At 50.4% G+C, this 26,174-nt stretch overlaps 12 protein-coding genes across 12 annotated transcripts; 5 read left to right on the forward strand and 7 right to left on the reverse strand. All coding sequences in view use genetic code 12, as the record gives it.

Moving 5' to 3' along the window:
* Window positions 1-1,087: 1,087 nt before the first annotated feature.
* DIURU_005355 (uncharacterized protein) lies at window positions 1,088-3,427 on the forward strand (the record flags this gene model as incomplete). Its single annotated transcript, XM_034158328.1, has 1 exon — window positions 1,088-3,427. The coding sequence occupies one exon, from the start codon at window positions 1,088-1,090 to the stop codon at window positions 3,425-3,427; it is 2,340 nt and encodes a 779-aa protein (XP_034009779.1).
* Window positions 3,428-5,744: 2,317 nt separating this feature from the next.
* On the reverse strand, window positions 5,745-7,196 carry DIURU_005356 (S-adenosylmethionine-dependent methyltransferase; the record flags this gene model as incomplete). Its single annotated transcript, XM_034158329.1, has 1 exon — window positions 5,745-7,196. The coding sequence occupies one exon, from the start codon at window positions 7,194-7,196 to the stop codon at window positions 5,745-5,747; it is 1,452 nt and encodes a 483-aa protein (XP_034009780.1).
* A 629-nt stretch (window positions 7,197-7,825) lies between these two features.
* On the reverse strand, window positions 7,826-8,329 carry DIURU_005357 (uncharacterized protein; the record flags this gene model as incomplete). Its single annotated transcript, XM_034158330.1, has 1 exon — window positions 7,826-8,329. One exon carries the CDS (start codon window positions 8,327-8,329, stop codon window positions 7,826-7,828), a length of 504 nt encoding a protein of 167 aa, XP_034009781.1.
* A 1,248-nt stretch (window positions 8,330-9,577) lies between these two features.
* Window positions 9,578-12,766, reverse strand: DIURU_005358 (DNA-dependent ATPase; the record flags this gene model as incomplete). Its single annotated transcript, XM_034158331.1, has 1 exon — window positions 9,578-12,766. One exon carries the CDS (start codon window positions 12,764-12,766, stop codon window positions 9,578-9,580), a length of 3,189 nt encoding a protein of 1,062 aa, XP_034009782.1.
* Window positions 12,767-13,768: 1,002 nt separating this feature from the next.
* ATP14 (F1F0 ATP synthase subunit h) lies at window positions 13,769-14,285 on the reverse strand (the record flags this gene model as incomplete). The annotated part of the gene is made up of 2 exons (XM_034158332.1): window positions 13,769-14,065; window positions 14,265-14,285. The coding sequence occupies 2 exons, from the start codon at window positions 14,283-14,285 to the stop codon at window positions 13,769-13,771; spliced, it is 318 nt and encodes a 105-aa protein (XP_034009783.1).
* Window positions 14,286-16,108: 1,823 nt separating this feature from the next.
* On the forward strand, window positions 16,109-16,330 carry DIURU_005360 (uncharacterized protein; the record flags this gene model as incomplete). The annotated part of the gene is made up of 1 exon (XM_034158334.1): window positions 16,109-16,330. One exon carries the CDS (start codon window positions 16,109-16,111, stop codon window positions 16,328-16,330), a length of 222 nt encoding a protein of 73 aa, XP_034009784.1.
* Window positions 16,331-16,437: 107 nt separating this feature from the next.
* DIURU_005361 (uncharacterized protein) lies at window positions 16,438-16,671 on the reverse strand (the record flags this gene model as incomplete). The annotated part of the gene is made up of 1 exon (XM_034158335.1): window positions 16,438-16,671. The coding sequence occupies one exon, from the start codon at window positions 16,669-16,671 to the stop codon at window positions 16,438-16,440; it is 234 nt and encodes a 77-aa protein (XP_034009785.1).
* Window positions 16,672-17,037: 366 nt separating this feature from the next.
* On the forward strand, window positions 17,038-17,901 carry DIURU_005362 (uncharacterized protein; the record flags this gene model as incomplete). Its single annotated transcript, XM_034158336.1, has 1 exon — window positions 17,038-17,901. One exon carries the CDS (start codon window positions 17,038-17,040, stop codon window positions 17,899-17,901), a length of 864 nt encoding a protein of 287 aa, XP_034009786.1.
* Window positions 17,902-18,860: 959 nt separating this feature from the next.
* Window positions 18,861-20,183, forward strand: ENO1 (phosphopyruvate hydratase; the record flags this gene model as incomplete). Its single annotated transcript, XM_034158337.1, has 1 exon — window positions 18,861-20,183. The coding sequence occupies one exon, from the start codon at window positions 18,861-18,863 to the stop codon at window positions 20,181-20,183; it is 1,323 nt and encodes a 440-aa protein (XP_034009787.1).
* Window positions 20,184-20,413: 230 nt separating this feature from the next.
* On the reverse strand, window positions 20,414-22,228 carry PSP1 (Psp1p; the record flags this gene model as incomplete). Its single annotated transcript, XM_034158338.1, has 1 exon — window positions 20,414-22,228. The coding sequence occupies one exon, from the start codon at window positions 22,226-22,228 to the stop codon at window positions 20,414-20,416; it is 1,815 nt and encodes a 604-aa protein (XP_034009788.1).
* Window positions 22,229-23,679: 1,451 nt separating this feature from the next.
* On the reverse strand, window positions 23,680-23,964 carry SMT3 (SUMO family protein; the record flags this gene model as incomplete). The annotated part of the gene is made up of 1 exon (XM_034158339.1): window positions 23,680-23,964. The coding sequence occupies one exon, from the start codon at window positions 23,962-23,964 to the stop codon at window positions 23,680-23,682; it is 285 nt and encodes a 94-aa protein (XP_034009789.1).
* Window positions 23,965-24,391: 427 nt separating this feature from the next.
* On the forward strand, window positions 24,392-26,125 carry PRM1 (pheromone-regulated protein; the record flags this gene model as incomplete). The annotated part of the gene is made up of 1 exon (XM_034158340.1): window positions 24,392-26,125. One exon carries the CDS (start codon window positions 24,392-24,394, stop codon window positions 26,123-26,125), a length of 1,734 nt encoding a protein of 577 aa, XP_034009790.1.
* Window positions 26,126-26,174: the final 49 nt, after the last annotated feature.

Here is a 26,174-nt window from a genome sequence, read left to right on the forward strand (position 1 = left end):
CCCCCCTCTTTTCCCTATACAAAAACCATCGCCCACTAAAATCATGTGGTTACGCAGCCCTGGTCTCGTTATCTTCCCTAATCGGATGGTGCTACATTTAGTTTCGGGCAGCAGCGAGCATATTCACCCAACCTGGTAAACAGCTTTTTTTCGTTCATCCCCTCAACTGTACGGCTTCGCCGTACCATTCAATAACAACCACCACTTACTGGCTGTTTACGGAAATTGTGAAACACACATTTGACCCCCACCACAGCATCTACTACTCCCAAATTACCCCTACCAGGCTATCTCTCGCCGCCTCGCGAACCCTGCCGGAACCTTACGGCGCCCACTGCTTCTCAGGCCACGCACCCCCTCGCCCAGAACCAAAGCACCAGCGCTTAACCGCCGCCCTGCCGCTCCCCACTGTCACCGCCACGCCCCAATGCCCACGACCGCTCCGCCAAAGCTAATCCACAAATAGCCACTACCCAAACACGTGACAGCGACTACCAACCAGCCTCCCTACGAACTTGATTGTCGTTAGCTCTCGTTAGCCCTTATGTTATTGTTTTTTTCGGACTACCAGATTGGTAGCAAGAGCCCTGCCGCTCGCTAACGCTCGGTTCTGGCTCGGCTGGCTTACCGGGTGTGGGGTGCTCGCTACTGCACTGCACGCCCCAAGCAAACTGCCCGTACCCAAGGAAAAATGCAACCGTGGGGGGCAAAAGCGGCGGGTAAATCACTGGCGCACAGACCCCGCCGTGGATCGTTGCTCTACCACATAAGGGTGTGTTGTTTTCCAGGTTGCGCAGCCCTGGTGCCGTTCTGTGGCCTCACTGCAATCTCACTGCTCTCTGGCGGCGAACGCCCCACGGAAAAAGCATTGCAAAAACCAGCTCCCACACACTTCCACCTCCCACCTCCAGCTCCCTAACGGTTTCCTTGTGCCCTGCGGTTTTGGCATCTTCCCGCTCCACATAACCAAACCGCCCACCCCGGTTTCCTCCCATTAACCCCCCTCGTCTCGCCATCCCTGCCTCCCCGGGGGCACCGCCCAATGTACTGCTACACCATCACTCTGGAAAAGGAGGAGGTGCTGGTGATGGGGTCGTTTGACGGCTGGGCCCAGCTCCACCGCCTCCACCGCGGCAACCAGTGGCTGCTCAGCGTCGCCCTCCCCAGCCGCCGCCAGCTCGAGTTCCGCTTTTTGAACCGCGACGGCAAGTGGGTCGTCATGCCCCACTACCAGCACCTCATGGGTCCCGACGGCATCGCCAACAACTTCATCGAGGGCGCCGCTCTCATCAACGACAACGACGACGCCCTGCTGGCCCTTTTGGGCTACACCCACTCCGACTTTGTCACCATCCAGGACATCCCCCTCTGCCTCGTCGAGCAGCTGCTGACGATCACCGAGTCGATCTCCGACTGGGTCACCGACTCGGCGACGTCGCTCCAGCAGCCAACGGCGATAGATCGCGCCGAACCGATTGCCCTTTCGCCGATTACCCTTAGACGGCCCTCATTGGCGGCTACCTCTACCGGGACTCCATTTACTCCAATGACCGTCGATGCCACCTCGTCGATTATCCCCGAAAGCACTACTCTGAGCTATGCGTTCCTCTCCCGTGTATACAACGCCCCACCGTCAAGCACCACGTCGCTGCCGCCGCCGCTGCTTGCCAGCCCCCGCACGTTGGACCCGAAAGCGAATGCGACGATAAACCTCGCCACGCTGCCGTTCCACTCCCCCAACTTCCGCGACTACTCCACCCCGTTGGAAACTGAGTTCTCGCCCAAACTCAAAAAGTACTCGACGGCAGAGTCGCGAAGGTCGCCCAACGGACGCCGGTTGTCGACGCTGGAGCCCCGCAAGTCGCCGGTGATGCCCCCCGAGTGTGTCCGCACCACCACCGGCGGCCTGCTGCGGACATTGACCCCGGGCGACCGCAAACTGCTGGTGCCGTCGTTTAAAGAAAACTACAGCATGAAGGAGGCGTTCCGCACCGCCAGCCACGCCCTGTTTAAGGAAGCGTCGCAGGTGAAAGGCCACTACTACGCCGGTCTGCTGCTTCCTCAGCGGCGCTCAGTGCACAAAGGCGCTGACGTTGAGCGCACGCTCTCCGCTCCCGTGGCACCGCCGCTCCCGTTACAAGACCTCCAGAAGAGTGCCACCGCCCCCCAACCGCAGCCGCTCCCGGAACCCGCCGAGTCGCTCACCTCCGCCCACGAATACTCGACCCCGCCGCTGCCGCCGTTGTCGCCGCCAAAGTTCATCCCTTACTGCCACCAGCCGCAGAATAACCTGCGGTGGTCCCACGCGGTTGAGGTGGTGGGTGGAGCCGGCTCTACTCCGCCACCAGCCCAGAAAAAGGCCAAGACGATCGCTCTGTTCTTCGCGTTGCTTTTCAAAGGGCCGACCCGCGACGACGAAGGCAACGCCATCCTCAACCAGTACCGCACCAAGCAGGCTAAGCTTAAAAAGCGGCAGAGCAACGGTGACTTCACCCGGGTCAAGTCGAACCCCCTTCTCAACAAGTACCGTCTGCAGGGGCAGAAGCCACCCCAGCGTCCCGGTGCCGATATGAACCGTGTCCGCCTGGCGCCGGCGCCGCCACTGGTGGTTGCCGATAAGTCACCTAAGCGCGAGTCTCGCCTCTTCTGCCTGAAAGACAAGTTGCGCAATATTTGCAAAGTGCCCCTGAGGAATAAAGCTAATGGCAGCGCCAATGGCAGTGCCAACGGCAGTGCCAACGGGTTCTTAAGCGGCTCCGCCTTTGGTCCCATCTCGGCGCCCAAACCCGTGGACGAACCGCTGCTGCCAATTACCCGGCCGCCTTCATACACGACGTTCAAGCAGCCGCAAAAGCTCGACAACCTCAACCCGCCAGAACGCCTCCACCGTCGCAGCCGCAGCCGCAGCCGTAGCCGCCCTCGGTCTCGCGCCGAACGGTTGCGGGAAGCAGTGAAACCGGTGATGACTTACCACGACTACCTGCTGAGCGAGGAGAGCGGCGAGTTCCTGAAGACGTGGACCAATCGCCTGGCGGCGACCGCAGCCACAACGGTTACTCCCGTCACTCGCAGCGTTGCCGGAGGAAGCGTGCCCCTGCCCACGGGCGATAAGCCGTTGGCGGTCCCCTACCGCGGGAAGATCCACATCCCCGAGCTTCGGCTGCCGATGATCCCTCGCTCCGCAAGTCCCGATCTGAGTGTCGACGACTTCCGTAGTGTCTACACTCATTTCCGGGACAGCCGCAGCAAGGTGAACGCGGTGTACGGCTACGGCTTCGACCTGAATGACCTGTTTGTCGATGCCCACGCCCTGCGGTCGCTGTTCCACCTGGCCCGTCCCGACCCCGACTCCTACTCCGACTACCCCCTCCCCTCCCACATGGCGGACCTCTCCAGTGCTGCCGCGGTGAAAAGCATCTATTACTGACAGCAAAACGCATACCACGCGCCCACGTTGATCGTGGGCCCCCTATCATACACAGCATCCTTCGTATTAATAAAAGTTTCGTTTAGCCTTGTTTCTCCACAATGAACGTTATTCGACGTGAATCGTAGGCGACTTTCATTACAGACTAAGACTGACACCGGTGGGACAATAGAAACAATATACAAATCTCACATTGATCCTGGTGTTTCCATGGAGATTCACTTCACACATTACTCGAATACATACAATTGCCATATGTTTCTGTGTATATCGTTAAGCCAGTGATCATGTTCTGTTCAATCTATGATTGTACCAAGCACGTTACTTAAATTCAACTTAAGTATATGGTTGCACTACCATCCAATTGAAGGTGTTTTAATAATGCAACCTTTCCATGAAATTTTCGTGCCAAATTAGCATTTTTTTATGAGGAAAGACTCTGGTGGATGGACAACATTCATAGTGTTAGTTCGAGCGCTGACGTCTTCCTCAGTTCTGACTAGATAACGATGAATGTACTTTACGTAAACAATTGTAAGAACTTGTTTGGAGTCGTTAGCGCAACTCACCACTAGAATTCGCCTAACGAACGACACTATCTTGGTGCACATGAAATACATAGGCAAGATATACCTGAGCACAACGAACCAATTGATGAATGAGGCACGTGATCCCCTTTACCGTTTGACTAGAATAGAGTGGATTCCAAGGACCTGTCTTTGGCCATTCCACCTCCTCCATGCTAGTTGCACTTGAAATGCAATACTACAAAGTACGTGAATAATTTGGGTTTGTCATCTCCCCTGCGGGGAAACCTAACTTTTATTATTACGTACGTCTATGTAGTTTATTGTGCCCACCGATTGCCAGATCTGAATGAGGGGATCTCCCTCGATCGAGTCCTTGAGCTCAAAGCCAGCTGGACATCCGTGCGTTAGCATGGCTATATCCGATCGTAAGAAGTTAGTTCGAAGGGGTGTTTCGTCCAACACGTCACCTTCAAGAGACATTCTTTTTCCACAAATCCTCGGAGGGGCGTTTTTCCGTGAAGTTTAGTTCTTCTTTTGGGGACGCTGTAGTGAGGAGTCGAGTAAGTCAAAGTTAGTAGCCCTCTTTATGGTCAGTTGTCTTCATCGATGGATAAAAGGTGCGATTTGATTGTGTCAGGCATCAGTGGTATCTTGGTTGAAGTGGTTTTGGTGATAGCCTAACACCAGCGAGATGCGAGTATTTATATCCAAAGGGACAAGTAGCCCTGCTCACCAGCCGACGAAGAGACAAAGGGGGCTGTTACCCGGCCCTAACAATGGTTCCTGGACATAAGCTGGGGTGGAGTCCATCGGAAAACGCTCCCCGTTTTCGCCATTGTCGCCCTGAGTCAGTCCACCACTCTGAGCACCATGCGTCTGTGGCAATCTCGAAAACGACGATCGAAGATCCTCTATGCATCTAGCCATAACCACCCCAAAGAGATTTTGACGTATTTTCGCTTTAGGGTGTTTGCTTCTGAACCTGTATGAGTACCATGACATAGTGTGGGTGGCGGGGTTAGAATGTTCTCAGGAAAATCCCTCAATGCACATCGTCGTCAACGCAATGCTGGCTGTTTTTCCCTTTTGGTAAGGGCCAGAACTCAATGACAACCAGTGAGGCGCTCTCCTCGCAGGTGCTCTTGACGACGGGGTCACGGCCCCGCGAACGATGACTCCGGAAATTAGTTTGGTGAATAATGTACATAGCCATTCAACCAGTCAACAAACAGCTGAGGCAGGCTTTTGGAGCCCATTCCATTTCGCACATTCTCTGTTGAAGGCGACGAGATATGAATTTGGTGCGAGTCGATCGTCTAACGAAAATAGTAAACAAAGAGCGCGCCTGGCACGGCTGAGAGTACTTGATGTCTAAGTAAGAAGACGATGGCAATAGCTCACTAGTTTGTTGGCCATCGACTATGACATGAGAGGTGGTACCGACCGCGATCGTCCTCTTCTCTCCTAGTCCTTCCTCTTTCTTTTTTTTTTTATTTAATATTGTAGGGCTAACTTGACCATTGTCTACTTTGGCACGGCTTTGGCACGGCTTTGGCACGGCTTTGGCATACCCATCGCAGACCTCCAAACACTTGCTCACTGCGAACAGCACGCCTAGTAACCAAGATCGAAGGCAGTTGCCAGTGCTTGTTAATGGTATCGTCGTTGCTAAAACCAATTTGTAACACTATACGTTCTGTTGGTGGCACACTTTGCTAGAGGATGGCATAATTTAGATCGTTTGGGATCTGGTAGTGAGATCAGTACAAGAAAGTGTCTATTCAACTCTATTTAGTCTTGTGGTAAGTTTCGTAGATGTTGGCGTCACCAGGGAGGTTTTCCGTCTCCTGAGTGAGTTGCAACACGTTGTCGTCAAATCTCACCAGCTTACGGCGTTCGCCCAGCGACGGCGACGGCACCTCCAACTCGATTTCCTGGCTGGGCTCCTCTTCCTTGAGCATTTTGCGGATATCCTCTTTCGTTTCTAACGACTTCAGCTGTGACTGTTTCCGCTGGTCCTGTTGCTTCTCCAGTTTACACCGGTTACAAGCACACACAAACCCCCAGTTAACTCGAAGCTCACGCAGTCTTTGGAGTACCGGATGGCTGGGGTTAACGTAAGTAGTGGTAAGCTCTTCGCCACCAGCGATATCGCGATCAGCCACAACCTTCAACGGCTTACTACGGTCAGTGGCGTGCGTATTCACGTCAACATTGGGGTCACAGTTGTGGTTCAAGTGCAGCTGCATCATGAACACGTTCAGGTCCAAGTTGTTGATGTTGTAGGTGCCCAACATCGTCAAGAAGTCGTCGTAGGTCACCCCGCTGAGTCGAGGGAATACTGCAGTAAACTTAGAGTACCCATCCTTCCACAAGATCTCCTGTTGCTCTTCAACAAACAATGCTCCCCCAGTCATCAGATCAAACGCCCCTGCCCCCAGATTCACCGCCCGGTACCGCACCTGTTGCGACACCAGAGCCAACGAATCAAACTTGTCCTTTAGACTCAGTTTACCAGCTTCAGGCTTCTTTTCCATGATGATTTGCGCCTGGATGTGAGCGAGGGCATAGAGAGCATTCCACAGTTCTTGGAGACAGTAGTCTTCGAGCTCCATAAACTTTTCAGCATCGATAAGTCTCTTCCCAGTCAAGTGGTACAACGCCAGGTGCAACGTGTTGCTTGATTTACACCGTTGCAGACACCACACCATCGGACACAGCTGGCAGTCGAGGCCCAGGGTGAGGTTGGCGTTGCTTTTCTCCAACACTTTACCACAGTAAGCACAGCACTGGCCCTGCTTCATCAACGGAGTAGATTGGAGTTGGGGGACATAAAATAAGGGGGCTTCTTCCCATAGTATCGTCCCCTTCTTGATAGGACGCTTAGCGTAGAGACCTTTACCTCTTTTCAGCGTCATTGTCACCTGGACATTTTCGGGCATAATAACGTCCTTAGGAGTAGGGTGAGCCTTAATATCTTTAGCATAACTCACCTGTTGAGCGGTCAGGTTGACGTTGAGGCCAAACTCCTTTAAGAGCTGTCTCACCCGCTTCTCCAGCACCAGCCAGTTTGGGTGGCGCTTTTTCACCTGGCCGTGGAGCTTGGCGGCGCCCAACGACTCCGTCAGCGGGTCTTCCTTCCACAAGGCGATGATGTCGTCGACCACTTGACGCGGATGGGGCGTCACCACCTCCGTTTCCGGCTCTCGGTCGTTGATTTGGACCACTTCTAGTGACATGAGTACGGTGCGTGAAAATGGACGTGAGAAGTATACGTAAAGCGAGATGGAACCCCGTGGAAAGTTGTGTATAAAATGAACAATTATTGCAGAGACTGATTAAGTTGGTGATAGTGGATTCAAATTTGAGTTTTTCACTTGATACACCCCATTTATGGTCAACTATATTTGTTGTGATCTCGGATCAACCCACGCCATTCTACAATCTGGCTATCACTCGTGTGAGTGAAAATTTTGAATCAAAATGTGAAAATTCAGATTAATAATTGATTCATTGTAACTCCGTCTTATGATTCATTTGAATGAAGGTGTCATCGGTGCCGGTACCGGATGGCGTCGCTGAGTGTGGGGGTGGTGCGATGAGCCACACCCCGTGATACGAACCCAAGCTAAAGGTAGAAAACCGGCCAAACTGAAAAATTATGGACAGCAAATTGTACAATCTCTCTCAGTTTAAGCAACAACAACGAGTTTTGTTTCGATAAATTGCTTCACATTCTACGTTTCCCTGATGGCCCTTACTCCCTTATTGAGCTTCATCTCATTATTAACCCTTTCTCATAAGCGTTTATTCTATCATATTAACCTGTGTTTCCCGGCGCCCCCATCAAAAGTGCTCATGTGTCAGCTCACTGTTCCATCAAGGCCGCAAGCGTCGAGTCGTCAAACATATTGGCCCCCAGCTGGAGCGCCTTCGCCAACATCACCAACAGCTTCTCCGAGAAGTCGGGTTTCTGCCGAAGCTCATCAATGTCGTTAGAGTATTGCGAGGCAAACATTTTGAGGTACTGCTGGGTGAGCTCAGCCCGATCAGTGGCGATTTGAGCTACTGCGGCATCGTTATTACCGAAAGGTGTAGTAGAGTTGGCCAAATTGAGTGACGTCTGAGTAAGGGGTATCTCCTTCAAGTTCATAAGCTTAGGGTTGGTCTCTTGTTTAGCTTTGGGCTCGTCCGCCATGGTAACATCGATATCAACATTGACATCAATAGCCTCAGGTTCAGCCTCAGCCGTCACCAGTTGGGGCTGATTTTCATTCACGGTGGTCTTAGGGGACTCATCTTCACTCGACGAGTCGGAATCCAGCGAAAAGTCCTCGGTTCTTCTCTTTTTACGCCGGTTTCTCGGAGGCATGGGTTGGTGATGAGATGGGCAAGCCGCGCCGCGATCACCGTCTTAGTACTACAATGCCATCGACAGGGGTCTTCAACAAAAGAAGCTAAAATACCAATTTTTTTCGGGAGAGAACAGTTTTATGCTACTCTAGTACTAATGATTGATCGATAAATTAAATTTTCAACACTCAACTCAGACTACTATTGGTTTATTTTTCGGTATTAGGCATAAATTTTGAAGTAGACAACTTCCGAAATTAGAGTCTGGACTCAAATTACTTGGAATGGCTTTATTCATACAACACATGTGATGGGCTTCTCTTATCTTAGCGCCTCAAACAGAGCACCATGCCAGAGAGTACAGAGGTTGGGATTACACAAATGGCTAGTGAACCACCTCTTCAATGTACAACGGAAACCGCAATCGCAATAGCCTACCAGCCGTGGTTTCCGCAATTTTGGATCCTTATTGAGCTTAGAATTAGCAAACCTAAAGTGGTTCCGAAGCAAGTGGTTTTTAAACTGTGCCATCAGCTGGAACTTCCGGAAGCACGACGCAAACCTACATTGGCGTTGCCCCTGGTGAGTTTGCGTATGAAGCTCTAATTGAATTTGCCAATCCCTCTGAAAATCATCTGGTATGAGGTGATGTCCAATTTCTGGGGACGGTATCCTCAACGATCCGTTGGTAGCCATTGTAGACGTTTGCGTCGGTATTTGATGTTCTTCAGTAGACTCATTAGTGTATTCTGGGAGGGGTGGAAGTGGACGGTTCATCATCGACTCCGACAACCGAACACACTTGTTGTAAGTTAATGACTTTGGCGGCATGGTGTTTAGTCAACTCCATTAGCCTTTTTGAGTCATGCCACCATAGTATCAGGATTCTGATGTTGGTACTGCATTAGGTGTTCGTGAAACACCCACCATCGTTCATGAATCACAGACAAAACAACAACTCGTTCGAAACTTTTTGTTAACAGCCACTATTGGAACAATTTAAGTCTCTAACCTAATCTCGACTTCTATCAAGGTACATTTTGGATGGCGTGGAATCAGCGCTAGGAAGACCAGCAGCCCTTCACTAACCACGCTTAATGTTTCGCTACAACGGATCATCTGATCAACATTACTACCCAAACTCGAACCATGTTCGTACACTTTATTAAATACTCATATTCGAACTCAAAAGTCAGCCAGTGATACATTAAAGTAACGTCAAATGATAGAATTTCAATGACTAGAAGGACAAAATAATATAATACATTTATACGGCGACGCCGCCCTGGGTCGAGAACAACATTTGCTCCCACATCGTCGCCTGCTTCTCCTCCAACTTCGGGTCCACCGCCAGGTCCAGCGAGATCTGCTCGTCCAACTGCAACTTGTTTTCCGCCAAGTGCAAGATGTTCTGCTCGATGGTGTCCTTGGTGATCAACTTGTACACCGTCACCTCCTTCTTTTGCCCCACACGGTGGGCACGGTCTTCCGCCTGTTTGTCGTCGTGAGGGTTAAATGACTGGTCGAAGATCACCACGTTGTTGGCGGCGACCAAATTGATACCAAACCCACCGGCTTTGGTCGAAAGCAAAAAGATGGGGATATCTTCTTCGTCGTAGAACGAGTCGATGATATCTTGACGAGTCTCTACCGGTGTAGCCCCGTCAAGACGGACAAACTTGTACTTGTAAATGGCCAACACTTTTTCCAACACGTCCAACAATTGTGTGAACAACGAGAACACGAGCACTTTTTCCTTACGCTTGTTGATGATGTCGTCCAACAACTTAAGCAATTCGGTGACTTTACCCAGGTTAAGGTAAGCCGAATCGGGCAATTTGAACAGGTTGATCGTAGGGAATTTCTCGCACAAGTTGTTGAGCTCGTAATCCAGCATCACCGTCATATCCTCGTAAATGTAGTCTTCATTAGCCTTGACGTATTCCGGCTCCGCCATGATCGCCTTGGCCATTTCCTTCAATTTATCGTCGGTGAAATCAATGCGGAAAAGCATCGGGTGCAATGTCGCTTTACGCAATTGCATGAGCACGTTGGTTGACGACGGCAACGGGTCCTTTTTGAATTTCTCAAGCTCAGCCTTATCGGTGATGGTTGCCCGACGTTCACGTTCCGCCCGCGTCTTCTTGGCCCGATCAATCTCTTCATCGTAAATCTTTTGTTGCGATTCCGTCATCAGACAGTCGATGATTTCGTGGCACTTCGAGGGCAAGTGTTGCAACACTTGTTCCTTCTTTCTCCGAAGCACAAACGGTGTCATCATCGTCTTGGCTTTGGCGATGGCCTGAGTCGCCATCAACGGGTTATGCAGCAGTGGCGTCCCCAGTTGCAGCTTAGACGAGAACGCAGTGCCCAATTTCTGGTTGAACAAGTTCTGCAAATCCTCTTTCTTTTCGTTAAACAACTTGGGCAACATGAACAGCAAAAGCGACACCAATTCCTTCAAATTGTTTTGCAACGGGGTACCGGTGAGAAGCAATCTGAACTTGGCGTTAAGTCTCATCAACTTGTTATACCGTTCCGTCAACGAGTTCTTGAGGAAATGCCCTTCATCGTAGACGATAATGTTGAAGTTTTGTTGTCTCAAGAACTTGAAATCGGCAGGAGCACCGGCGGCAAGCGAGTAAGTGGTGACCATGACGTCGTAGTCAATGCCTTCAAGCAGAGCGCGCAACTCTTCCCGTTCCTTGACCAGCCCGTAGTAGGCTTGTACCACAAGCAGAGGACAGAACTTTTGGAATTCACGCAACCAGTTTTCAATGGTGGAAGCAGGCACGATGACGAGATGGGGCCCGTTTTTCTTTTCGGTGGCTTTCAAATGGGCCATGAACGAGATCACCTGACAGGTCTTACCCAAACCCATTTCGTCGGCAAGAATGCACAGCAAGTGGTTTTGGTAGAGAAGGTTCAACCAGTTGATCCCCACCTGTTGGTAATTGTTCAAGGTGATTTCCTCCAGCAAAAGCTCGGGCTTGTGTTTGATGTACGGCACCGTCTGACTGCTCAGTTCCTTAACCGGATCGAGTTCAATGGTGGACAACTCACCCTCACCGGTGACGGTGACCCCCCACTCTTTCATCTGCGACGAGATCTGTTCCCCGTACTCGGCACACTGTTTCACCAACGAATCAACCGCTTGGTACCCGCGCAACGAGTGTTCGGTGGCCTCGACCAACCGCAACCCCAACGGCTTCCGCTTACCTTTACGCGAGGGAGGTTTGGGGGTTTCATCGGGTAAAGTGAACTCATTTTCAGAGATCTCGTAGATGGTGTTGAATGGACGTTGTTGCATCACCAATTCACCGACAGCGGGTTCGACACCACCCACTTCAATCAATTGTTGTAATGTCGCCAGATTGATGTATTCAAGCACTTGAGAGTCAATCAGAGTCACCCCGTCGTAGTAAGAGGCTTTACCGCCGCCACCACCGCCTTCCAGGTCGTCCAGGTCGTCCAGCCAGTCCTCGGAATATCGTCTTTTGGTAGCACTGCGGTTGGAGCGGATACGTTCCTCCAAAATGTCCAAATGAGACCCGTCAGGTCTCAGCACGATCGGCATATCCGGACGTCTTCCCTGAGGGTAGTGGCCCCCGTTATTCACCTTAAACGCAAACTTAGTGTGCACTGGAGGTTGCTGGTTGTAACCCTGAGGGTAGAACGGCGGTTGCTGGTGCTGGTTGAACTGTTGGGGAGGACCAGGGTACCCCGGCATCTGTCCTGGCGGGGCGGCGTATTGGGGTACTTGCTGGAACTGGTTATGCTGGTACTGTTGCTGGAACTGGTTCTGTTGTAACCCTTGAAGCCGCTGAGGTCTCACTTTATACTTATCCAAAATCGACTGTTTTTTCTTCACTTCAACTTTGGTGGAAGGGATACTCAGCATCGGCATCACTTTGGCCCGTTTAGCATCGCTTTCAAGCAAATCAGGATTGATCAGCGGGTCAATCAGCGGCAGCGGCAGCGCCCCGCCCATTTGCCCCATCGGCTGAGGACCACCGTAGGGGGGCATAAAGTTGTTGGTGTTACCGTTTTGGAACCCCATCTGCGGCTGGGGCTGCTGATAGGGAAACTGCTGGTTCATCTGGTTCATCTGAGGCTGGAAGCTCGGCGGCTGCCCCGGCTGGTGGTGCATTTGGGGCAGGTACGGTTGTTGAGGCTGCTGCGGCTGGGGCGGGTAGAACTGGCCGTTATAGAACTGCTGCTGCTGCGGTTGCGGCGGCGGCTGCTGGTACATCGGCATGCCGCCACCGACAGCCCCGTTGGCGAACTGGTCGTGTAAGATCTGGGTGATCTGGCGGAGCTTGCCCTTGCCGGCGATGAACGCTCGGAAGATGTCGCTTTCCTGGGCGTGGGGGAACCGCTTGCGGACGAGGACGAAGTCCGGGTGCTGGCGGATGGCCTCCTTTTTCGCCTCCAACTTAGAGTAGCGGTCGTCCATCGCCCTATATCGTGTACGGTGGTGATGGGTGAGGTCGACTCGGCGGCGAATGAGGTTTTTCCACTGAGGCCCGCTCGAAGATGACTGCCAGCCGTCAAATGCGAAAAAAAAAAAAAAAATATCGGGTTTTTTTGGTGTTATATGCAGGAATCTGGCATTTTTGTATGTTAACGCTGAATACGTGAAATACTCATGAGCGATACGAAAAGACGCGTCCCACTCGAGAGGGACGCGTCGGCGGGGGAGGGGGGTAGGTGCGCGATCTCGACGTACCTCCGAATCGGACCTTAAGCGCGTCAAAACGATACTAATTGAGTGTTGTCTTTTGTTTAAATGAAGGGGGCGATTATGGGATATTATCGTGGTCACAGTGAGTGGTAAGTGGTACGTGACCCGCCTCTATAGACAGGGTGCGACTCGCGCGACTGTGACTAAATAGGCGGGAGTAGATATTTATGGAATTGGGAAGACTGATTTGACTTTAGATGACCTCTACATCATTGTTGATGGTAGGCAATGATGGTGGCGATTTTTCATTGGATTTGTCAGCGTAGATGGTGGGAAATTGGTTCAGGTACAAGTGCACATGCCAATGTCGACTAGTGAGTGCATAAGTAGAGTTTTATTAGCATTGATTGGAGTATGGATCTGTTGACGATTGCATCAAGTTACTGAGTGTTGATTTTTCCCGTATTCCAGTTTAGATCCCTTGTCGGCTTATTAACCTCTCGTCGCTACGGTGACATTTTTCGCACCCAGTGAAGTTTCCGAGAAATTAGTGAAAAATTCATGAAATAAATGAAATAACACCCAACAGGAGAATCTAAGACACAATGGGTCAATTCCACTGTAAAGAAACGCTAGTCTTAGTATAAATCATTAGTTTGACTGATTGGTTTTCATTTACAAAGTAGGCATTGCAATTGTCAATAACACCTGTCGTGCTTCTACACTTTCTCATATGAATGTTTTGATTTTACGTATGCTTCATTCTATAACTGCTTAGTGAGCTTCTTCGTCGTTTTCAAACACGAACCAGTCCTCGGCTTGAGGGGCAGCAGCGCCGGTGGAGTCGACTTCTTGAGTTTCGACGGGGGCGGCTTCGTACAGGGTCAAGTCCTGGGTGGAGATGTCGTCTTGAGGCACTTGGGCGGGGGCGGGGGGAGTGAACTTGTGCACCGACGATTCAATTTCCGATTGCGACAAGGGAGTGGGCTTGAACGCCTTGATGTTTTGGATGTACAAGTCCGACACCAAGTTGGCTCTGGCGGGGGTCACCGAGAAGGTTCTCACAGAACGCTAGCATGTTAGTATTTTGTTGTTAAGTTTTACCAGGTCTACCAGGTGTCCGACCGGGACCGAAGTGTGTGGCATTGGGGGTGATCAGGAGCTCGGGACGGGGCTCACGGCAAATGAAACGTCGTGGGGGACGAATTGGATGGAGTAACGGGACCGTTCAAGCTGGTATTGGTTTGAGGGAAGGCTGTGGGGCACTTACAGCAACGACAGTTCTGAACATTGTATACACTGTAGATGGAAAATTTTGTTCTCCGATTTACCACCTTGGAGTGTGAGCGGTGCGACTCATTTGATTGGTTGTTATGCGCACGTGAGAGGCACGTGAGACTATTCAGCCAATACTAACAAGACTACACTAATACTATCACTAGTCATTTATTGATTTTCATCGTGAAGTATTAGCGATATTGGTCGTTTTTTGGAGTGTTTATTTTGATCAATTGATCATGCGTGTACTAATTGGTTAGATTGAACCCCATCACGCCGACTAAATATCCCAAAATCGTTGAAATTATGAGCGGTTAGTGTTAGGCTCTTTCACTTTTGATGCTTGAGATCAACTGACGTTGGCGTAGCATCCACTTAGAGCGCTCATTGTCAAAAGTCATCACAAACCTCGGGATTCAATTTAAGTTCACAATACCACTATTTTGGCCTCTAACTTGAGAATCTGGGAGACACCGGCCTTCAGTCCATTAACTAAAATTACTCGCCTTTATTTGAAGAATATTTTGATTACAATTGCAGCTCGTGATTATGAAATCGTTTATGACAGGTCAAGTTGACTGCTAAGGCCGAAAGTTGACCGTCCTTTAAGCGAGCTGGATAACTGGGAAATTATCGAGGTGCAGTACTTCAACAAATGCAGGACAATTGATATCTGATAGCCAATCCAGACACTAAATATGACGAAGAACATTGAACTACAATTCCAAGTCCCAATACGTACTTTTTGTGATTCAAGTGTGAGTGTCCATTAACTATATATAGTCGAAAATTAAACAATCACGCACAAGTCGAAGAAACGGAAGTCCTTTTCGAGCGAGTAGTTGTCCTTGGGGGTTTGCGAGTTGGATTGTTGTTGTTGAGCAGCCATGGTTGAGTGGTGGGTGCAAGAGGGCAGAGAATGTGGGTGTATATAAGGCGATTTCGTGGGTGTATCTCCATTACCAAATTAGGCGATGACAATGGGAATGGGTGGATTGATCGTCTCTATCCAGCAGCGACAATCACCTCCATCATCTGATTCAATTGCATACGAGTATTATTGACGTTTCCGAGCCTACTCCCTTCACATTAATTAGATACTGATTAGACTTGGACTTATTGAAGTAATATGCGGCAGTCACAACCTCAAGTGCCAACCTACGTTCGGAATTGCGAAATATACGGAGCAGCTACAAAGTCGTAATTGAACATTTATAATGAATCCAATGAGATTCGTTTCAATCGATTCTCGTTCCATTCTGTAAGTTTGTGTCACAACGTAAGTTTGATTACAATTAGTAGTAAGCGAACAGCCTCGGGGCCTTCGCTTGTGAAAGATGCATGTGGCTATGGGTGTTTTTGTTGGTTGGGAGTCATGCATAATTGACTGACAACGGTTGCTGGTTGAGCCGTATGGCGAATATACCCCAGACGTTCTCGAAACCGCCTACCGAAAACACGAGACAGCTATGACATCATCCATCATCCTCCATCAGTGGTTCTTTGGTTATATGCAGGTGGGTAAAAAAGAATCAAGATCAATTCAGATCATAAACCAACAAAACCAACAGTAAACTACCACAAATGTGTTCTTCTTCTCAATTTTAACAAAGCTATCCTTTCTTTTTGGGTGTAGAATCACGTCAATTCCCACATTTAGCACCATTCTCAGCCGTTGCCATCAACGCCGTGGTTGCTATTCCAGATGCAAGCTGACATCAGCCCGAGGCCACGGTAGGGCCGAGCCTTCTCCCAGCAACGAAACTGAGGCAGTAGCAATACATTGGTCTCCCCCACACCCCCCAACTAGTATATAAGCTCTAGTTTGTGCCCCCAATGCCCACACATTCTCGAACAACAATGGGTGAAGGAACAGACATGGCTAAAGGTATCGGCGCTTCCGTTGTGGGCTCCGTCGTCGGTAACAAGGCCGCCGACAAGCTCCACTTAGGCGGGGCTGGCCACATGGTTGGCGGTATCGGTGGGGGCATTCTTGGCGGCCAAGCGTTGGGCGAGGCTGAGAAGAAGGTCCACGAACACGAAGACAAAAAAGACTAGATTGATGATTCCGACTCTATGTATTTATAATCAAATAAACGAAGATATTTTATGAAATAATTGGTCATGTCACGTAACAATTAGTGAAGTATGTCTTGCGTTGTTATCTAGTCCTTGACAACAATCATGGCGACGTGGCCGCCGTTGAGCAACATCTTCTTCACCGGGGTGGGCAGGGCGTTGTCGCGGTCGGTGGTCTCGGTGACGTTTTCCAACACCATGTTGACGAAGTCGTCGAAGCCGGCGAGCGTGCCTTCGAACTCCTTGTCCAGCGCCATGAGGACACGCACCTGTTTGCCGATGGCCTTGTCGATCGCCTCGAGGGGGAGCACGGTGTCCATAGTTGGTGGTTAGCGATAGCGATGAATGCTAGCTGGTGACATCAGTTTTTTTCGTTGGTGCGCGCGCGCGCGAGTCGCCCAGTATGAGTCCTGGCACTTGCGGTACCTTTGTGGAAATAGTAGCCCAGAGCCTAGTGTCAGACCCCCTCGCCCCGACAATAACTCTTTAAACCATTATACCAAGAACTAATCAACCAAATGATTAAACATACTCTTCTTCGGCAAGTTCAGGCGTCGTAGTCCAAAAATAGCACGGGGGGCGGCGGGTGACCGTAATCGTCACTGGTAATGGCCCGATTGGGTTAAATAACCTACATGCGTGAATTCGACGACCTCCATTAACTCTCCAAAAATCAACCCACTAATATGTCGTCGCCGGTGTCCATTGACCTTGTCCACGACCAGTTTGCCGATGTTGTCTATATTCCTGGCACTGTGGGTAACCACTCGCTCCAGCTTGCCATTGATGTCCATAGTGACATGACGGTGCTTTTAAGCACTAATACCACTTGTCCCGAAGAAAATGGAGGCTACTGTCCCTTCCCTATTAGCTATGTCCCTCAATCAGGTGATACGTTGCTTGTGGGCAATTCACTGATTCCATTTGCCATTGCAAATACTACCACCACTAGTACCGACCGTTTCTCTCCTGCTGAGCTCGCTTCTCAACTTAAACAATTGCTGAAGGTAGCCAACGATACCTATGCTGTGACCAATCGCCTGGTGATTGTGGCTCCTCTGCTTGAAGGCTATAATCACTTCCCCAGTGAGGTGTATGTCAATGACAAAAAATACGATAATATCACTTTGGATTATACTGTGAGTGGCATTGGCATTGATGGTGATGTCCAGCTCAAGTGTGGCGACTCAATTAAAGTGGGTTCGGCTCAATTTGAAGTGCCTTCCTATGGAGACTGTGATGTAAAACGGTTTAATCAAAGTGAGGGGTTGACGTTGGGGTGGGATGCCCTTGCTCATCTCAATGTGGTGTTTGAAGGTCTGCTGCCTAAGTACTATAAGGCCAGCACCGATGACACTGCTGATACTAGCGACAATAACGGCGATGGAAAGGCTCAACTGACATCTGCTGGTGGAGACCAAGCGATTGTCACTCAATCTAAATCGTCTACTGGTTCAGCTAGTGAGACTGGCAAAGACGCTAAATCCACGGAGAACGCTGCCAACGGGTTGTCAGCAAGTATCCTCTTAATCGCCGCTTTACTTTTGTAGACTCCCTAATAACAAAAATAGATTTTCGAAGAAAAATGGGAGTGTTGGTCTCTGTAGTGGCATACGTTTGCATAATCGCCTGTGTTGTACGCTTAGGGTACTACTAGCGGCTATGATGTCATAACTCATACTGCTGCACGTGCCACGCGGTGCGCGTCAATGAATAGGAAAAAAAACACGTACACCCCGGCCTAAGCGCGGAGACCCAGATCACACTGTCTTACCCATGAAAAATGGGACTCAACCGACTATGAAGTGCTGGTGTTTATGAGTCATATAATCTTTGAAATTAGTCAATTATGCTGCCAATTGCCATCTCTCTTAAATCACTCTCCGCTTACCTTACTCTCTCTAAAATTGGGCGAATCAAACCAGCCGTCCCTTTTAGAAAAAGTACGTCCTGCACGTAGAACATGATGGAATCCGTTTCCCCTAACCCGAAGCAACCACTCAATTCTGTGATCGTCTTTCCTATGATCAGCCAATTCCAACCCCCCAACCCAACCTGAATTAATCACGACTATCTCCACCCTACCACGCCCGCGCCCGGTGGCCAATCACCCGTACTCGCGGACACATACCTCCTTCCTCGAAACACGCGCCGGGGCGCTGCGGACCATGTCGGAACCCTCGCTGAAAAATTGTGGGGGGACACCCGTTCCGCCCCGGGAAATACCACCACCCCGTTTCCGAGGCCGCCGCAACCATGGCCAGTCTCAATTAGCGTCAAATTGATCTCTACTAACGCCGTAACTTCACCAATTGACCGCCTCATCGGTATATTAATGCCACGCACCTACCCCTAGCCCCACCAGCGACAAAATATATGGCCGACAGCCGTCCGCACACCTCCCCCCTCCTCTGCCCCGGCTGATCCCCACCCGCAAAGTATATAAACCAGCGCCCATCCGCACCCTCGCCCAAGTTTTTCGTACCCATCCCCCAACTTCCAATTCCCAATGGCCATTGAAAAAGTCCACGCTAGATCCGTCTACGACTCCAGAGGCAACCCCACCGTCGAGGTCGACGTCACCACCGACAAGGGCTTGTTCCGCGCCATCGTCCCCTCCGGTGCCTCCACTGGTATCCACGAAGCTCTCGAATTGAGAGACGGCGACAAGCTGAAGTGGTTGGGCAAGGGTGTCACCAAGGCCGTTGCCAACGTCAACGACGTCATCGCCCCCGCCTTGATCAAGGCCAACGTCGACGTCACCAACCAGAAGCAAGTCGACGACTTTTTGTTGTCGCTTGACGGCACCCCCAACAAGTCGAAGTTGGGTGCCAACGCCATCTTGGGTGTCTCGCTCGCCGTGTCCAAGGCCGGTGCCGCCCAAAAGGGTGTCCCTCTCTACAAGCACTACGCCGACCTTTCGGGTGCTAAGCAAGACGGCTACGTGTTGCCCGTGCCCTTCATGAACGTGTTGAACGGTGGTTCGCACGCCGGTGGTGCCCTCGCCTTCCAGGAATTCATGATTGTCCCCGAAGGTGCCCCTTCGTTCTCGGAAGCGATGAGAATCGGCTCCGAAGTCTACCACGAACTCAAGTCGTTGGCCAAGAAGGAATACGGCCAATCCGCCGGTAACGTCGGTGACGAAGGTGGTGTCGCCCCCGACATCTCCACCCCCAAGGAAGCCTTGGACTTGATCATGCTGGCCGTCAAGAACGCCGGCTACGAAGGCCAAATCGGCATTGCCATGGACGTCGCCTCGTCGGAATTCTACAAGGACGGCAAGTACGACTTGGACTTCAAGAACCCCAACTCCGACAAGTCGAAGTGGTTGTCGGGCCCCGAATTGGCTCAATTGTACCACGACCTCATCCAACAATACCCCATTGTCTCGATCGAAGACCCCTTCGCCGAAGACGACTGGGACGCCTGGGTCCACTTCTACTCCAAGGTGGGTGAAAAGATCCAAATTGTGGGTGACGACTTGACCGTGACCAACCCCCTCAGAATCAAGACCGCCATCGACAAGAAGGCCGCCAACAACTTGTTGTTAAAGGTCAACCAAATCGGTTCGCTCCAAGAATCGATCGACGCCGCCAACCTCTCGTACTCCGCCGGGTGGGGTGTCATGGTGTCGCACAGATCGGGTGAAACCGAAGACGCCACCATTGCTGACTTGGCCGTCGGTTTGAGATGTGGCCAAATCAAGACCGGTGCCCCCGCCAGATCGGAAAGATTGGCCAAGTTGAACCAAATCTTGAGAATCGAAGAAGAATTGGGCGACAAGGCCATCTACGCCGGTAAGAAGTTCCACAACGCCCAAAAGGACCTTTAAGTATCTCAGTATATATGAAGTAATGACACACGTCGACGAAACCACCACACTAGTAACCACATCGTTGTTGAAAAAAACAAGCACTCTCTATATTCACTTATATTCTCTATATTCACTTATATTAGTATATCATTTCACGCGTCTATCATGTCCCATTGAGTTCGTCTATAACGTCGGTGATTAAAAAATTTACCCCCAAGGCCTTGTCAAAAGGATTGGAGATGCAGTAGTTACTTGTTCAACTGAAAGTTCAGCTTGAAAATGTCATTATCGTCAAACGGATTGAACGTGGGCGCCAACTTGTCGCCCGCCGACGCCAGCAGCACCAGCGCGCTCTTCACCGGCGACCCCCGTTCGGCGTTGAACCCGTAGAAGTGACCCAGGATCTCGTTTTGGAGATGGCGGATCAAATTCTGGAGGTTGGCCAGGTGGAAGTAGTTGGGCGGCGCCAACGAGTCAAATTCGCCAATGCTGAAGTTGAGAATCTGGTCGTTGCTGAGCTCGTATTCGTGGGGGATGGTGGCGTGCTGATGGAGCCCCAGCTTATCCTGAGGCGGCGGGGCGGGGCGGAAGTCACGCGGCTCCATCGTCACGTAGAGCTGGGGCCGGTCGTAGGGCAACACCGCACATAACCAGATCCGTGTCTTATAAATCTTGAACAACTCCTTGATAAGCCCGCGGAAGTCAATGCGCTTGAACCCGGCAAAGTAGTAGAAAATCAATTTCTTAAAGTCGAGCTGGTATTCCACATTGATGAGCTGCAAGTCGTCGGCCAAGTTGAGCTCGTTGATCTTGTTGTAGCAAGTGATGAACGCTTTCTTCTCTTCCAAAAACTTACCCAGCACCTTGTGTACTTCTTTAGGTGTAGCGAAACGAAGCACTTGCTTAGTGGGCAAAGTGATGATAAACTCATTATCCTCATTGGCGTGGGAGTTTATGATCGCCAGCGCATCCAATTGAGTGGAATGAGTACCATTAGCTTTATGGTTCAGCGATTGGAATCTCCCCAGCCCGTTTTGGTGGGGCTTGTGGTCGGTAATCGTCAAACTCTTCAAGTGTTCAAGCTTCTTTAAGAAGTTAAACAATATGGCAAAGTTCAAATTGACCAATGGCTCCACAATCATCACAAGGTCTTTGCCCCGATCACCGTCAACGATGACAAGATCATCTTTTTGCAAATAGATGTTCAGGTTGGTGGGGTAACTCAAAAGATCGAATTTGCCGTTTTTGTTGATCACAAGACACAAGATCTTATTGTGAAACGTCAAGTTATTAAGGTTCTTAATGAACGTAATAAGTTTCACAATTGGCGGTTGGGTAAGGAGATTGTGGAGTTGGCTGATGATCTGTTGCGTCATCTGGGGGTCCTGGAAGTATGCCATCGTCTTGGCGTAAAGCGCCTTGAGGTCAGGCAGCGCCACGATGTACTGGTTATTAAGCATAAGCCCGTTTTCAAGGGAGAGACCCAGTTTAGGTGGCGACAGTCTCAGCGGCGCCGCACCCGTAGGGGGAGTACCGGTAGCACCAGTAGTGGCAGCTGGGGGTACGGGAGATCCCGTTTGCGGCGCAAGCCCTTGAGGAGGGCTGCGGTAAGAGCCGGGACCGCCAGGAGGACCCGTGGGGTGGACGCCCTGTTGGAAATCGACCAATTGCAGTGGTCGCCGCTGCTGGAACTCCGAGTAGTTCGAATTGAGCAGCATCAGGCCCAATTTCTCGCCCACGCTTTCCAACGGCGATTTGAAGTGGGTGGCATTATTCATAATCGCGTACGGAGCCATACGAGGTGCCGGGTGGCCCTGGAAGAACGCTTGCGATGGTGGGTAGGGCGACGGCGCCGACGGCTGCGGCTGAGGCGCAAGGCCCACTGGTTGCGGGGCGCCGCCGGGACCGGATCCCGGAGGCATTTGCCCCGGTAATAGGTTGGCTAGCTGGTTGCGCGTAAACAGCTCGGCGGCGTACAGCGGGCGCCGCAGCGAGATGGTGCCAATGCCGCCCTGGAGCTCGGCGGGGAGACTGAAGGTGTTTGCTGGTATCGGTGGCAGCATGGGGTTACCGTCGAGGGGAAGGTGGGGGTGGTTTGGGTCGTAGGCGGCGCTGGGGTGGCGAGAGCGGTGCGGCGGCAGCTGGGGGAGCGAGGGGCGCGGCGACGCCGCCATGTCGCCCTCGTTCTGGAGGAACTCTGGGTAATTGAAACTCATCACTCGTTCGAAAACCCTAGGGCCCAAAGAGTGGATGGTGTCGCTGTACGTGAGAGTGGAGGTGGCCAGAAGCGCTAGGGTGGTGGTGCGAAAGACGACGAGCAAACCCCTAATTGCGCATACAGGACCGCGCGGGGAGGCATGGCTGGGTGGTGCGACGATGACGAGACTCGGGGGATGGAATTTAGTGAGGCGAAAGAGAATGGTGAATTGAAGATTGACTAAACAGTAGCTTGTTTCAGGTTAATTTAATAGTCAATGAATCTGGCTTAATTGCCTGGAGTTAGAGGGTAGAATATCGTGGAATCCGAGTGGTGGGGTCAAAGGAATACGGAAGTGGTGGCAACACGCCTACCACGAAATAATTACTTGAGGTGGGTGAAGCTGACGAAAAAAAAACAGCGACGTAAACTAATTGTTTGCACAGCGGGGTATTGTCGAGTTCCAACACCACCCTTCTTTTCATTGGCGATGGGGCTAACCCGTCGTGAGCAATGCAAAAAAGCGTACCCTCACGAGGCTAGCCGAGCGTGAGCGTTAATGACCCAAAAGGGAACGGTTCATGTGCCCACTAAGTGTTCCGGAACTTGATCGGCGAGCGCGTGACCCGGGGGATCTTTGGGAGTGGAATAAGCAATTTTGGGATGGCAACCCGAGCCGTATTTTTTTCATTTTGGTAGAAGTGTTTTAGCCCTGGCCCGTGGCTGACCTCTCGTCAGTGAAATAAATTGCCTGATGGTTGCCGGCAAAGCCACCGGAAATCCGCACTGACGCCCGGGTCAAAAGTGTTAGGCATAGAGGGCAATCTTGAGAGGTGGCCAGCCGTGTAAGATTTTTTTTGACGAGTTTTGTGACCAGTTTTCATCAGTCGTATTCGAAAGGTTGGTGGTATGGTTTGATGAGCCACCTTTCAAAATTCACAAGGTGACATCGTCGACAAACTCATCATCTCAAAGATAAGCCGGTTTATAATTACCATTTGTAAAACACAATTTATTAGTCTACTCTTTCGTGTGTTGTTGACTGTTAAAATTCGCGTTGGCTTGTCTTTCGACACACCTCTGACTTACACCGATGTCTCCAACCATCGCAACCGGACTACATGAAGCGGCGCTAGAAACTCTAACCGCCTGACAAACTAGTAATATTCATCGTACTTTGGGAGGGTATGGCCTTCTACCTACTTGGTCTCACGTAGCGGTAGCATTCGGTGGCAAAATGGTCTCGTCACGTCTACGCGATGGTTCTTGTAACAGATTAATTCAGTGTTTCAATTCAGGACATACATACAACACTGGCTACCAGTAGCCGCCAGTCTGGGCCCGGTGGGCCTCGATGGTGTCGCCGTCCTCCAAGTCGAGCGAGTCGGGAGTGTCGGTTTCATTGATACGGTTGCCATCGATTAAAAAGCGCATCGACTCCATCAGCTTCCCCTGGCGCTTGCAGAACGCGTCCATGAGCTTCTTCATCGGCGTCGACCGCTTGATCTTGAAGTAGATCTCGGCACTCGAGTCCGACACCTTCAAGTTGATGTGGGTGGCGTCGGGCTTCTCTTCCTTGGCTTGTTGTTCTTGATCAGACATGTCTGGATTATTCGACCGACGCGCGCGCGCGCGGGTTATACCCGGCAACCTTACCACCGGCAAAGGATGCTTCCATGATAAAGAGAATATGGTGAAGAAAGTCGCGTTTGATTACGATATTTTCCCATTCAATTTGGTGTGAGTTTGTTGATGATGAGTTTTGTCTGTTTTCATATGTGTTCAGTCAAGTTCAGCATTATTGACAACTGCTACTCCCATTAATTGGCACTAAGATCTCAGCGGAACACTCTGTTGCTATTGTTGAAAACATGGCTATCATCTTTTTGATTAGTTATTGATCATACTTTGTTACCCCTTCGCTTGTTGGTGGTCATCACCACATACCCTTGGATGAAACATCGGTGGGACTCACACACCATGCGAGTATAAGTAACGACAATTTCGACAGAACTACGCCAAAAACCCGATGCAACGACTGTACCTCAATTTTGGGGAAAGACTTTCACAGGTGTACATCAACCCGTACTCCGTGGCCACGGCGGTGGTGCTTGTGAAGGTCATCTTACTTCGCAATCTGGTGATCTCGCTGTTGTCAGATGCCGTCGATAATACCCAGTTGTGTACTCCAGAAAACACCAATATGCTTCGAGAAGCGTCCAAATCGCTTCTGCGGACGCTGGAGTCGATTATCACCCTCACCGCAAATACTAACTTATACTTGTTCACCCTTTTCATTGAGGTGGTTAAAGCAACCGTCATCTTTGCCTTTGAAGTGTTGCTTGGTACCTATACTTGTTTGCTTTCTGCTCTTGTTGATGCTAGTGCCAATTTTGCCCTTGATGCCGGTACCGATATGATCATCGCCGTCAATACGACCATTGTTGCCGCTGCTGAAGGCATTCAAGAGGGAGTACAAGGGTTAGAGGATGTACTTAATTCGATGGCCGATGGGTTAGACGCCATCAAGAACTTCTTTACCGGTTCAATCCTGGAGAATAGTTCCCAGTACCATCAGATGATTGACCTTAATGTTGACGCCTTGAAAAGCGTAAAGATTCCTTCTCTGGTGACTGACTCTATTGAAACGTTCCGCAATGACACGTTACCTGATTTTAGTCTGCTTCTGGATGATATCAGTAAAGCCATAGCGCTTCCCTTTGATGCAGTACAAAAGTCTATTGCCAATGCCCTTAATCAAACCGATGTGGAAACAGTACCACCGTTGAATGTGGTTGATCCCATGTGTGAATTGGACCTCGACTCTCATACCAAGAAGTTGGTTAAAACCATTGAAGTCACGTCGAAATGGATTATTATCGGGCTTTCTTTAGTATTGGCAGCATTGTTATTGGTGGCAGCTTACGAAACTTATAGTTTTTGGCGCCGCAAACAAGCACAACTTAAAGAGATGGCGACCACTTCAATCCAAGATAACGTCGTGTTTCGCTACGATAACCCTATAGTATATTGGGGTCATCGATTACGTCTTCTTCCATCAAACACACTGATGTGGGTCACCGAGTATATGGCACTGCCTCCAGCATTGACGATATTGTTCATTGGGGTTGTCGGTCTATTATCATGCTGGCTTCAAATGACGATGATTAACACCGCGGCTCAAGCGATCCGCCAGTTCTCAAACGACACTGCCGATTCACTCGCATCGCCAGACTTTACCGGGCTGCTTAAACTGTATGTTGACGACACCAACTCGGTGATCGCCAGTGCCGAGTCCAATCTCAATCAAAGCGTCATTGGTCACGTTCAAGAGTTCACTTATGATCTCAACAAAACGGTTCTGACGTTTTGGGATACGCTTAATGGCACTGTCAACGCCATCTTTGGTAATACACCGGTGATAGGTCCGGTGGTGTCGACTGTGGTCTACTGTACTATTGGTCGTAAAGCCGAACTGATTGAGTCGGGGCTCACATGGATAAATCACCACATTCATGTGAATATCCCCAGATTTGGTGAGGATGAACTAGACGGGTTTGCTGATGCCATGGGCAAGGAGAAGAGTAGATCAGTACTAATATCACCAATGGAAAAGGCACTACAATGGCACAAAGACGCCGTGATCACTGAGGCCTACGTTCTGGCAGCGTTTGTCGGTCTCTGGGCTTTCCAAGGTGTCGTTGCCATCACTTTACTCAGCATCTACCGTTTTATGCAAAAACGAAACACCATTAAATATTAAATGATGAATGAACAATTTCAGACTTAAAATTTAAATACCACATATATTC

Source organism: Diutina rugosa (genome assembly GCF_008704595.1).
Source record: "Diutina rugosa strain CBS 613 chromosome Unknown scaffold21_size185207, whole genome shotgun sequence".
NCBI lineage: Eukaryota > Fungi > Ascomycota > Pichiomycetes > Serinales > Debaryomycetaceae > Diutina > Diutina rugosa.